This window comes from Silene latifolia, chromosome 2 (assembly GCF_048544455.1).
Source record: "Silene latifolia isolate original U9 population chromosome 2, ASM4854445v1, whole genome shotgun sequence".
Lineage (NCBI taxonomy): Eukaryota > Viridiplantae > Streptophyta > Magnoliopsida > Caryophyllales > Caryophyllaceae > Silene > Silene latifolia.
In genome coordinates, this window is record NC_133527.1 from 191,832,956 (window position 1) to 191,847,653 (window position 14,698).

The following is a 14,698-nucleotide window of genomic DNA, read 5'->3' on the forward strand; positions in this document are numbered from 1 at the left end:
TAGCATTTTATCGTAAAATTGTTACATTTGGTCGGTCTTATTTCAAACAGAAAATAGCTCCTGAAATAAGAATTTGGATAGCTACTTTCACACAATGTTTTTTTTTTGGCAGCCTCTATTTGGGTCATTTGTGAGAGGAAATGGTATCCGTCACTCCAAAGTGACGGATACATACCGTCTTCAATGAAATTTTGTGTTGATTAAAACTTAAAAGTGTAGGTGAGTCACTGAAAGTTGTGGGACATGGAATCTGGGAAATTCCAATTTATTATGGATTTGTCACTTTTCAGTTGAGAAAAGAAGAGAATTTAATTGTCCAGGGAATTTTTTGGCTAATTACATTATTTTAGTCTACTTCACTGACGACAATAAATCTGAAAATCTTCATTGGGACATGTGAAGGGAAATGGGTTTACAATTCTAATGGAATAAACTACTTCCTTTATATCAATCATTTGTTTATACATAATTTTTCATTTCTGATGTATAATATCCGTCATAAGATTGAGACGGATATTTAACCCGTCATAAGATACTTGTGACGGGTCAAATAAACCACTTAGGTGATACTTAACCCGTCATAAGATTGAGACGGATATTCCCGTCACAAGGGACTTAACTGTTGTTTATATAAACAGAGGACTTGTAAGCAGGGGACCCCTGTCTGTCATACTCTTGGACTCCTGAAGTTTGGTCATTATGTGATGATGACTGATTATTTAATGTTAGATTTCCTGTTTATCAATGATTGTGTGGTTAGGTTATCATAGTCCATTTCAAAAGTTTTTGGGTTGGACGGTTTTATGATATTGGTTTTATTATCAAAAGAGACCTACAAAAGATGACTACTTTCACTATATGAGTTACAATAAGAGGCTATTATGTCATAGTAAATATTGACCAAATTACGTTTGAGTATATGTTACCAAGCGGTCATGTTATATAAAATAGTGATCACTTTTCAGTTTTCAACTTAAAATAGCCAATAATTATAAAAAATTGTCACTTTTTATATTGTCATGTGGTATAATATAATTTGGGATAGAAAATAATTATAAGTCAATTTTGACTTTGAGTTTAGTCATAATTTTTCACTTTTAATACAAAAAGCAGAGGACTAATCTAGGGTGGGATACTTTTGGCGTCCTAAAGTTTGACACATTATGTGATGATGCATTTATTTAATCTTGGATTTCTTGTTGATCAATGATTGTGTGGTTAGGTCAGAGACAGTCTTAAAACGTCGTTTTTTTTCGGTCACAATGAAAAAGTTATGTCGGTTTTATAATAAAAAAAGATGTACAAAAGCTAACTACTACGCAATATGAGTTACAATAAGAGACGGTTTTTACAAGGGTTAAGTTATTTTGAGAGTTCATTTTGAGAGTTCATTTGCTATGCCAAGTACGGAGTACTTATTATCGGGTCTCCGATAGGGTTAAGTGACCATCGTGTCTTCACAAATCGGTGGTTGTTGGAAAAAAGTTTGGTCGAGTTGATTCCTATTCGTCATTCACCAACTTGGAAGTTCAACTTTGTCCGTCTTTACATTTTGGGTCGGCCAACTTCTATTTTTTCATTAGCCTAAACCCGAACGTGATTTTAATTATAAAATTGTGCACTTTGTAAGGTCCCTCTCGTGAAGGACGTAGCAACAGCAGCCGGGCTGGCATCATGGAGTTCATCAACTTTTTTATGCGGAACCGATTGATACAACTCGTCATATTATGGATGACATTCATTTTCCCAAGGTTAAGACGTGCAACGGCTAATATTATGCAAGAAATTACACCAACAATGGGACTTGCATTTATAGCAGTATCCATCCAGAATATAATCCAGATTGCTTTTTCTCAGGGGTCTACCCTACCAAAAAAGTCACTCCAACAGGTAAACGGCGTTGCGGTTGTGCTTCTATTATATGGGCTTTTAACACCCAATTATGCCGGAGGCCGCTTTGTCATGGCCATTGGTGTCATACTTGTCGCAGGATCGGCAGTGGCTGTCGCATTTATTTAGGTAATATATTAGATAAAATACTTGTGAATATATTATAATCTTCGTACACTATAATTAGATAGGAGTCATAGGACTCATATATAGGAGTGGTAGTGATTACTCTTACATAACACTTGTGAATAGTTTATAGAATTCAATTGTAAATAATATTCTTAGAAGAAAGCAAGTTACTTGTACAATTGTAAATATTACAGTAAAAAGCAACCATAATTCATACATACGGAGTATTGTGTTTTACATTGTGTTCAGAATCTTCAGATATTCTAAACATCTCGTCTGTTTTTGTTTCTAATTTAGTTGTTTTTTGTTATTAATTATCGTTTAATATAATATACAGAAATCAACGTTACCAAAATACGTAAAGAAAAAGAAAAGTTACTAAAATGTGGGGTTTTAATTACTCAGGGACAAAACGGTATTTTTTCTAGGCGAAATATAGCAAACACCTTTACATTTCACAAGGGTAGTACACATACAATTGATTATATTAGAGAAAATGTGTCACTAATAACAAATCACAAATTCTTATTTCAGACTGCCATATTCGTCTAAAATGGTCAGACGGATACCATTTTTCCTCACAAAAAACCCATTTAGGGTGTGAGTGGGAAAGCACATGGGGGTGTCCCACCACCCATGTGCTTCTCACTTGTGAGAGGTCTTATTGCGGTCTGAAATAAAGGGGTCTGAAGCAAGACGGACTGGTTATTTCAAAGCATTTTCGAAATAAACATGCATAAATGTGGAAAATTATATGTTGTTATATACAATTAGTTAAGTTGTACATACCTCGAAATAATCCGTAATTGTAATTGACATTGGTAGTATGTATTTCGCCGTATTTCTTTTTTGTCAATTTCTTGAACACCTTGACAAAAGTTTCGACTTAGGGGACCTTTTTGTAAGGTAGAAGGCACGTAGCATAAACTTTCGTATCAAGTGTCTTTCAATTGTTATTCGTATATTATGATGGAAACTCTCTGTATATATAGAGAGGAAGAATGGTATGTAGTGACCCGATTGTTTCAATTTTCAAAGAAAATATCCTCGTGCAAAGAGTAATTTAATCCCACGATAAAATTAAATCTTGGGAGTAAATACAAGAGCATGGTTGCAACAATGGCAAAATCTTGGGAGTAAATAACTAAGATCGTTTTAAATTATGAGTTAACTACGCGAATCAATTAATGGGTGAAGTAGACCTGTATTCGGGCCGGGCTGTCCGGGGACGGGCCGGGCTCTCCAAGCCAAAACCGGGCTAGGCCAGGGGGAAGGGTCGGGCTTGGCTGGGCCGGGGTGGGATATGCTTGACCCGGGCCAGGACCCGAGGCGGGCCAAGGGCGTGCTGGGCTGGCGGGCTTACCATTTTATTCTTTTTTTTTGTTTTTGCTAAAATGGCGGGACAAGGCCGGGCCGGGCTGGAATTTCAGGACCAGGGCCAGATCAGGGTTAACGGCGGGTTAAGGCTGGGCCGGGTCAGGCCAAATTGCATAAAATAACGGGTCAAGGCGGGCTGGGTCAGCCCGTGCTGATGGTCAGCTCTAGGTGATGCTGATAATAAGCCGAGTTGAGCTCGAGTTTGGTCTTACTTGGCTTTTGCTCATGAACCATAACTCGAGTCTATCCAAACTTGAAAAAAATGTGCTCGCTATGAAGCTTGTGAGCTTTAATGCGAGCTCGAGCTCAAATTGAATTTATATATATAATTGTTAAAGTTTTGAATTTTTTTTTCTTCTTCGAAATTTGCAATAACAAGGCTCAAAAATATAATCATGATAAAATATTTTTATAAAACGATTTTTTAACATATGCCCATTAGACATAGGATAAGCAATCCAAAAGGAAAAGAATTAAATGATATTTTTATGGGAAATTGCAATATCCTATCACGATTACTTTTCTTTAAAAGAAATACATTTATTTATTTTGTACTTTATTTTCTTATCTTATGGCTAGTGAGTATAGGTTAGAAAAATCATTTAAAAAATATGAGCAATATCTTATCTAATCGAACTAGTTCGAGCTACATGTGAGTTTTTCGAGCCGAGCTAGCGTTTGCTCGACTTATCTCTCATTAAGCTGTTCAACCGAGCCCGAGTCAAGCTTTAACCGAACCAAACTAAAATTGCTCGGGAGCTGTCTCGTCTCCAAAATGAAATAGGTTTCATATCATGAGTAATATTTAGACAAGCTTACGAAAACGGCATAATTAACTAATCCGTAGCCGTTATTCAAATGAGACAACTAATTCTTCCTAAGACTACTAATCATCGCTCCGGTAAGGTACACACACAGAAATAATACGACGTTGATTATGTCCAATCATCGTTCCCATGTAAGAGCTAGTGATATTAAATTGTTGCAAACTTTATGCCGATTTTGTTACATCCTTCTATCCATTTTAATTAATGGTTGACAAATAATTAAGAGTTTATGACAGTTGTAAACACGTTATAAGAGACAAAAGGAACACTCCCACTTGCCTCTCCCACTTGCAAGTTGCAAGCTTGTCTCAACTCTCACATCACCAAGTGACGTATTCACATCCATCACAAATGACAATTTAGGTAAAATTTTATCCATTTGTTCCAGTATTTTGTTCACCTTTTTAATTTATTCTTTATGAATAATATTTTAATCAAAAACAAATGAATGATGTGTGAATAAAATAGTATTTTTTTTATAAAAAAAACATAGACAAATAAACCAAAAAAAAAACATACGAAAAAACAAGGTGGGATATTTCGTCACTTTGCGTTATTCATTTTCACATTTCAAGATAATTATTTCTCTTATTAAAATATAGTAAAAAATAGTATGAAATGTATAACGAATTAATTTTCATAATTTTTAAACGGTTATATTTTTGTAAAATTTATACTCCGTATTAAGCTCACTTTAAAAAACAAAAAAAAATGAGGATGTAAGAATGGAAATTGGCACCATGCAGCAAGTACACTTATTCTGTGTGTGTTTCTCATTTATTGATACAAAACAATTCTCCAATCTTTTGGGAGAATTACGCATTTGTCTTATACGGAGTATTACGTAGGTAGTACTTAGTAGTGTAGTATACTCGCTATCCCCGCGTTATCCTCTTCCGCCTTTCGCTTTCAAGTCTACCTGGAATTTTACATTTGTTTACATTTGTGAGAGCCAGAAAATATATTGAACTTATGTCATTTGAGTTGTGATGAAATGTGAAATATGCTTATAAATAATTTAGATTTCACTTTTATTTGTTTTTTTAATTAAGAAAATTGATCGTCTTCGGTCTATTTTCGATTAATAGTACTTGAGTCGAGACTCGATCGAATTAAGATCATCGTTAATTAGGAATATAATCTTTATTGCAAGTTTTCTAATTGTCTTTAGCCACACTTTATTTTCTTATTATCTGCAATTGTGTAGGGAAATAAAAGATTCTCTTTTACTCGTATTAAATTAACTTAATTAACGAAAATTATCCTTGTCTTTTAGTGACACATCACTAGCTATGTAATAAATACGCGTGGGGCTTGAACCCTTCTAGGAAAGTGATATGGGGTAAGATGCATTGTACATAGACCTGTCAAACGGGTCGGGCGGGTCGGGTCCCGGGTCGGGTCATACGGGTCGGGTCAGAATACGGGTCGGGTCAGAATACGGGTCGGGTCATACGGGTCACGGGTCGGGTTAGGGTCAGAATACGGGTCAAGAAATAATTTTTAACGCTTTTTTAAACAATTTTTTTAATTAAAAAATATTTTTTAAAAAAATTAAATATATTTTAAATTATTATTTTAGTCATATTCATCATATACAATAACTATATTGATATAATTATTAAAATAAAGTTTTTTTAATAATTATTTTATTATTAAATATTATAAAAGTTATATAAAATTGACTTTTTAGTTGAATTTTTAATTTTAAGTAATAAAAAAATAATTTTTTAACTATATTTTCAAATATAATATATAAATAATAATAATTTTAATAAAATTCATGATTTTCCCTTGACCCAACGGGTCGACCCGTTCGGGTCGGGTCTCGACCCTAAAATAACGGGTCATTTCGGGTTCGGGTCAAACGGGTCGCGGGTCGAGAAAACCGGGTTTGTAACCCTAAGAAAACGGGTCGGGTCGGGTCGGGTTTACGGGTCGGGTCGAGTTTTGACAGGTCTAATTGTACAACTCCACTTTACATGTATTCCATTTCCGTCCATTCAACTCCACTTTACAGGTTTCCTTATTTGGCTAAAATAATGACAATTCTATCCTTATTGAAAATCTTTATTTACACAAAATGCCACCCAAACCCCACCCAAACCCACCATAAAACCCACCTTTATGTTTTTTTAATATTTTTAACCTCTTCTTTCTCTTTCCCCATGTACTTTTAATACTTTTTTAATCCGCTCCTTAATATCCGTGTAAAAATGAAAGTTGCAAAGTGGAGTTGAATGGAGGGAGTATGTATATAGTCTTACTATTTTCAACCCCCACTCTCCCAAGTCTCTTATTTTCCTTTAAGCTGAATTGTGGAACAAAACTGAACAACAAACGAGCAAAAAGCAATTGTGAACCAGGTTTAACAATGGAAAACAACTCATCTACTCCGTCAACTCCGTTGTCGTCTCAACTACAGATCATGGTTGTACCAAATGCGGGTCAAGAAGTGTTGCAATCAACCGACATCAATGCTAATTCGGGTACACATTGTTTACTACATTAAATACTCTAGAAGTCTAGTGCATTATTTAGTTTTGCAATGCATCAAATTCTAATGGACTGGACCATTAATTATTTAATTAGTAAGATTAATTAACTAATTAATTAGTGCACTTTATTAAATTCAACTCTCTTGCTTTATTAAGGACTGTGATTATTATGGATTAGCTACTATACTCAGTTAAAGCAGTCGAGATTGTGGGTCTCATTGAATTTTGGGAATTATGCGACAGGATAATGATATATCTGGTGACGGGTCAAATAAATCATGTGGGTGATACTTGACCCGTTATAATATTGAGACGGATATTCCCGTTACACTATTGTTTATATTTATTTAAAATTATAAGTATGATTTAGATCCTTTATAAAAACAGAGGACTAGTAGGCCGGGGACCCCTGTGACCCTGTTTGTCATACTCTTGGACTCCTCAAGTTTGGTCATTATGTGATGATGACTGATTATTTAATGTTAGATTTTCTATTTATCAATGATTGTGTGGTCAGGTTATCATAGTCCATTTCAAAATTTCTTAGGTTGGACGGTTTTATAATATCGGTTTTATTATCAAAAGAGACATACAAAAGACGACTACTTTCACTATATGATCAACTTCTGATTGCATCGATTATTTCTAATCCCAATTGGCAATCAACTTCTGACAATCAACTTCTGTTAATCATGTAACCCCTAAGTTTACCCTAAATTCCCAATTTCATCGATTATTTCTGACAATCAACTTCTGTTAATCATGTAACCCCTAAGTTGGCCTTCATTTCTGATTGTAAGGTCCCGCCGATGAAGGAAGTAGGAACGGCATCAACTGGGCAGTCATCATGGACATTATCAACTTATATATGCAAAACCGATGCATACAATTCATAATAGTATGGATGACGATCATTTTCCCGAGGCTGAGACGTGTGATAGCAAATATCATACAGGAAGTTAGCCCAACAGTGGGACTTGCATTCATCGCGGTATGCATACAAAATATTAACCAGGTCGCGTTTTCCCAGGGGAACACCCTAACACAAAGTCCACTTCAGAGGGTAAACGGAATTGCCGTTATTCTTCTCCTATATGGACTTTTGATACCCAATCATGCCGGAGGGCGCTTTGCCACGTTCATTGGTGTTATCCTTGTCGCAGGATCGGCAGTAGCTGTCGCATTTAGGTAAAATATATTACAGAACACACTTGTGAATATAATCTTAACAAGAAAGCAACTAAATTGTATGTACAAATTGTAAATATAATTACGTGCATAACCCAGCATGAAATTAGAACATAATCATTGCTTGTCCAGATTAATTTGTACATATACTCGTGCAAAGAGCAATTGTATTTCATTGTATTTTCTACTTCTACCTCGAATAATCATTGTGTACATACCTCGAATAATCCTTAACTTGACATGGGCATTATGTATTTCATTGTATTTTTCTACTTGCATATCAATTGTCTTTCAATTGTTATTCAATCTATTGTCTTGGAACTCTATATATAGAGACGGAGAATAACACTTGCTCAATTATTTCAAAGTAAATATACTCGTGCAAAGAGCAATTTAGCGCATGACAAAATCTTGGAATAAATACAAGAGCACCGGCAAATCAATAAATAATAATGGCAATTGGCAAATCTATACAATATTATTAAACAAAAAGAAAGGAAGATATTTGTACCATTCTAAGATTGTGTTTTGTACAGAGTGTGTAGATATTAGATTGTAAATAGAACAAAGTCATTAATTAATATATTACAATTGTAGATAATCTCAAAAGAAAGGAAGATATTTGTACCATTCTAAATATTTGGAATGATATGATTGGATCCCGAATTCTCGAGTTATTATATGACTTGTTAAAATGTTTACATTGTGAATTGTGATGGAAATCCTCTTGTATAAATAGAGGGGAAGAATGGCAGTGACTCGATTTTTTCAATTTTCAAAGAAAATATCCTCGTGCAACTTAGAGTAATTTAATTGCGTGACAAAATCTTGGAGTGAATGCAAGAGCATGGGTGCATGACAAAATCTTGGGAGTAAATACAAGACTTTTAAATTTTGAGTCCACTACACGAATCAATTAATTGCAGGACAAAATCGTGTTTAATAGCATTTAACCTTGTATGTATCTAATTATACCCGAAACATATAGGGAATATCAATTAAGTTTGGATATAAATCGCCTCTTTATACCATACAACATCCGCACTAACTATGTGAAAAAATCGATAAACCTTAAGTAAAAGACAACATAAAAAAGAGAGAATTTTATTGGAAGAAAAGAACAAAGGTAAATAATGTTGAGATTTTTATTAAAGACAAAAGAAACAATTCTTTATAATAACAACTTGCAATGACAGCTTTTAAACAACTTTCTAATGACAGCTAAGGGTAACAATTTCTGGTGGACCACTTTACTAAGTATGGGAACCATGATGTGTACACTATTTGATTATATATTTTCAAGGGAAAAATGTCTCAAAACATTAAACTAAAATGACGTTCTAGAATGAAACGATTTCGAAAACGTGATTGTTTTTCAATTTTAATTAGCCCTGCATTTTATACTATTGAACTCAAAACATTAAACTAAAATGACACTCTAGAATGAAACCATTTGGAAAACGTGATTGTTTTTTGATTTTAATTAGCCCTGCATTTTATACTATTGAGTACGGACGAGTTATTAACGGTGCAATTGGTCTCCCTTGTGACGGGTTACCATTTGTGACGGATATTTTGTGAGATAAAATGGTAACAAAATGGGTTAGTGGAGAAAGAAAACCACATGAATAGTATTGCAGAGAGAGAAAAAGTGGGTACATTATGAGGTAAAATGGTATCCGTCACAAGCTTGTGACGGATATGTCATGTCTTCAATGAGAATTTGTGTTAACGGTGTCCTTGACTCCTTTCCCCTTAACTAAAGGTGTTGTGCTGACAGAAATGGTGTGCTATGTGGGTCATTATGCGTAGTAATGATTATTTAGTCACTTTTTGGTATACACAAGTACCAAAAAAACAGAGGACTAGGCAAGGGACCCCGTCCTACTTTTGTAGTAAAAGTTTAGCATAGCATTTGTCAATTTGTCACACGAGGTACAACGTTTTTCTGTTGCACTATATTATTCTGGTTAGCTTATCATAGTCTCTCCCAAGGTTTTGTGTTTGTGACAGTCATCGATTGGGTTATGATTTTAATGGGTCACCTTGTTGGATAATGGCCCTAATTGTCTTTTTATCACACATTGGAAAAATATTAAATTGTTTTTAAAAACTTTTTTTTAAATGTTTTCATAGGTTCAATTTCCGAGACTGATTAGCGCAGTCTACGGAATTGATTGTTGTGGTCGTCCAAACTGATTGCCCGATTTACCATGCTTTCTTATTTTCCAAAATTTGATTTCGTTAATTCTTAAGTCTTTTTAGCCTATATAAACAAGCCTTCTCCTTCAGTTTGAGCGACAACAAAAAAATCATTCTTCTTTCATACATTCTTAAGAAATATTCGTTGAGGTTTTCTGTTAATAATCTTGGCTATTCTCATCTGAGTCTTTGCCTACACTGAAGTCGCAACGATTGTGTTAATCCTGGGGGTCGAATGCCATTGAGGCCATTTGTAGCAGACAAGACATATTTGATTTTAGGACAGTGACCTCAAGTCATGTCACAACCTCCTCCTTATCCAGATAAGCTTTCTCCTTTTACTATTTCATAACTATTTATCATAATTACAATTATATTATTTACTTTATAATACATAAGCTAATTTGTCCGAGACATGTTAAGTTATTTTGCTACTAGTTATACTCTATGTATAACACACCTTAAACCTTAAATTAGGATTAAGGGCATGATTTTGGTGACCTTGAAGTACTCAGGGTCAATTGGTAACTTTCAGTTGAGTTGATGACCTTGTTGGTGACCGGGTAGGTGTCACTCTTCCATTGGCTGGAAACAAAAAAGGACCCACCGTCAAAACAAAGGGAAGGTGATCGACCTTTGGTTGAGTATGGTGATGTAACGCCCCGGAAAAGTAGACATGCAGCTCAAAATAACTCTTTTTATTAATAATAGACAGCAGCGGAATTATAGGGTGTCACCGCCGTATTTCCCATCTGGAAAATACAAGGCTATTACAAAAATTAATATAAATACACTTGTTAAAGCTAAAAACTAATAGTTCTATTACATATTCTCCTATTAGGTCATTGATCCTATCTGAAATTTCTCACACTTGTTCTTCCCCGACACTTGTACCTGAAAGAGAATGAAAGTAATGAAATCAGCCAACCACAGGCTGAGTATACTTCGGTCACCTCCATCGATCCTACTTACCTCCAATTTAAAAACTAATAGCTCTATTACATATTCTCCTATTAGATTTCCAGTTTATCAATGATTGTGTGGTCAGGTTATCATAGTCCATTTCATAAGTTCATAGGTTGGACGGTTTTATAATATCGGTGTTATTATCAAAAGAGACATATAAAAGATAGCTACTTTTACTATATGAGTTACAATAAGAGGCTATTATGTCATAATAAATATTGACCAAATTACGTTTGAGTATATGTTAACAAGCTGTCATGTTATATAAAATATTGATCACTTTTCAGTTTTCAACATAAAATAGCCAATAATTATAAAAAATTGTCACTTTTTATATTGTCATGTGGTATAATATAATTTGGGATAGAAAATAATTATAAGTCAATTTTGACTTTGAGTTTAGTCATAATTTTGACTTTGAGTTTAGTCATATTGATCTTACCATTTTATTTTATTTTTATTTTATATTTTTGCCAAAATGGCGGGTCAAGGCCGGGTCGGACTAAAATTTTTGGACCCGAGCCAGGTCAGGGTTAACTGCGGGTTAAGGCTGGGTCGGGTTTTGGCCAAGTTGCATAAAATAACGGGTCAAGGCGGGCCGGGTCCGCCCGTGCTGATGGTCAGCTCTAGGTGATGCTGATAATGAGCCGAGTTGAGCTCGAGTTTGGTTTTACTTGGCTTTTGCTCATGAACCATAACTCGAATCTATCTAAGCTTGAAAAAAATGTGCTCGCTATCAAGCTTGTGAGCTTTAATGCGAGCTCGAGCTCAAATCGAATTTATTTATAATTGTTAAAGTTTTGATTTTTTTCTTCTTCGAAATTTGCAATAACAAGGCTCAAAAATATAATCATGATAAAATATTTTTATAAAACGGTTTTTTTAACATATGCCCATTAGTCATAGGATAAGAAATCCAAAAGGAAAAGAATTAAATGATATTTTTATGGGAAATTGCAATATCCTATCACTATTACTTTTCTTTAAAAGAAATACATTTATTTATTTTCTACTTTGATTTCTTATCTTATGGCTAGTGAGTATAGGTTAGAAAAATTATTTAAAAAATATGAGTAATGTCTTATCTAATCGAACTAGTTCGAGCTGCACGTGAGTTTTTGGAGCCGAGCTACCGTTTGCTCGACTTGTCTCTCATTAAGCTGTTCAACCGAGCCCGAGTCAAGCTTTAATCGAACCAAACTAAAGCTGCTCGGGAGCTGTCTCGTCTCATTATCACACCTAACTATAACAAAACGAAATAGGTTCCATATCATAAGTAGTATTTAGACAAGCTTACGAAAACGGCATAATTACTTACTCCGTAGCCGTTATTCAAATGAGACAACAACTAATTCTTCCTAAGACTACTAATCATCGCTCCTGTAAGGTACACACACAGAAATAATACGACGTTGATTATGTCCAATCATCGCTCCCATGTAAGAGCTAGTGATATTAAATTGTTGCAAACTTTATGCCGATTTTGTTACATCCTTCTATCCATTTTAATTAATGGTTAGTAAATAATTAAGAGCTTATGACAGGTGTAAACACGTTATAAGAGACAAAAGGGGCACTCCCATTTGCCTCTCCCACTTGCAAGTTGCAAGCTTGTCTCAACTCTCACATCACCAAGTGACGTATTCATATCCATCACAAATGACAATTTAGGTAAAATTTTATCCATTTGTTCCAGTATTTTGTTCACCTTTTTAATTTATTCTTTATGAATAATATTTTAATCAAAAACAAATAAATGATGTGTGAATAAAATAGTACTCCCTCCTATTCCGAATAACTGTCTTATTTGTCATTTCCGTCTATTCACATAACTGTCCCATTTGCCATATTTGGACATGTTTTTTGACCTTCCTACCCTTGACTCTTTTCTTTATTTACCACCCCAACCACCCATAAACCATCATATTTAATACTTATCATTATTTAACTCTTATATTCTTACCCCTATACAATACTTTTCATTATTTTAACTTCATTCCTTAATTTTCGTGCCATTGTCCAAATGGGACAGTTATTCGGAATATGAGGGAGTATTTTTTTTTATAAAAAAACATAGACAAATAAACCAAAAAAAAAACATACGAAAAAACAAGGTGGGATATTTCGTCACTTTGCGTTATTCATTTTCACATTTCAAGATAATTATTTCTCTTATTAAAATATAGTGAAAAATAGTATGAAATGTATAACGAATTAATTTTCATAATTTTTAAACGGTTATATGTTTGTAAAATTTATACTCGGTATTAAGCTCACTTTAAAAAACAAAAAAAAATGAGGATGTAAGAATGGAAATTGGCACCATGCAGCAAGTACACTTATTCTGTGTGTGTTTCTCATTTATTGATACAAAACAATTCTCCAATCTTTTGGGAGAATTACGCATTTGTCTATTACGTAGGTAGTACTTAGTAGTGTAGTACACTAGCTATCCCCGCGTTATCCTCTTCCGCCTTTCGCTTTCAAGTCTACCTGGATTTTAACATTTGTGAGAGCCGAAAAATATAATGAACTTCACAAATTTTTATTTCAAACCGCTATATCCGTTTGAAATTGTCAGACGGATATCATTTCCTCTCACAAAAACCTATTTAGGGTGTGAGTGGGAAAGCACATGGGGTGTCTCACCACCCATGTGCTTCTCACTTATAAAAGGTCTTATTACGGTCTGAAATATGGCGTTCTGAAGCAAGACGGACTGAATGAACTTATGTCATTTGAGTTGTGATGAAATGTGAAATATGCTTATAAATAATTTAGATTTCACTTTTTAATATTTGTTTTTTTTAATTAAGAAGATTGATCGTCTTCGGTCTATTTTCGATTAATAGTACTTGAGTCGAGACTCGATCGAATTAAAATCATCGTTAATTAGGAATATAATTTTTATTGCAAGTTTTCTAATTGTCTTTAACCACACTTTATTTTCTCATTACCTGCAATTGTGTAGGGAAATAAAAGATTCTCTTTTATTAAATTAACTTAATTAACGAAAATTATCCTTGTCTTTTAGTGACACATCACTAGCTATGTAATAAATACGCGTGGGGCATGAACCCTTCTAGGAAAGTGATATGGGGTAAGATGCATTGTACAATACGTTAGTCTTGTTACTATTTTCACCCCCACTCTCCCAAGTCTCTTATTTTCCTTTCCTTAGCTGAATTGTGGAACAAAACTGAAGAGCAAAGGAGCCAAAAGCAATTGTGAACCAAGTTTAACAATGGAAAACAACTCATCTACTCCGTCGTCGCCGTTGTCGTCTCAAGTACAGATCATGGTTGTACCAAATGCGGGTCAAGAAGTGTTGCAATCAACCGACATCAATGCTACTTCGGGTACACATTGTTTACTAAATACTGTACTGCATTTAATTTTGCAATGCATCAAATTCTAATGAACTGGAGCTATAATTAACTACTCTACTTAATTAGTACTGTAGGAGACTAGGAGTAATTAAGTAATTAATTAATGCACTTTATTAAATTCAACTCTCATGCTTTATTGAGGACTATGATTGTTATGGATTAGCTACTTTACTTATTACTTAATTAAAGCAGTACTACTTCTTTAGAATCAGCCATTATTGTCTAGTATTTG

The 14,698-nt window shown here is 34.2% G+C and overlaps 1 protein-coding gene across 2 annotated transcripts in view; it reads left to right on the plus strand.

Moving 5' to 3' along the window:
- Nucleotides 1–14,698, plus strand: part of LOC141644050 (uncharacterized) — an 89,325-nt gene that overhangs the window by 14,443 nt on the left and 60,184 nt on the right. Inside the window, exon 4 of one of the 2 annotated variants that reach the window (XM_074453464.1) lies at nt 1,631–2,214. The exons of the other annotated variant lie outside the window; for it this stretch is intronic. Coding sequence (XP_074309565.1) covers nt 1,631–2,019 — 389 coding nt within the window. The 3' untranslated portion in view covers nt 2,020–2,214. Of the gene's footprint in view, nt 1–1,630; nt 2,215–14,698 lie in introns of those variants that run through there. 2 annotated transcript variants of the gene reach the window in all.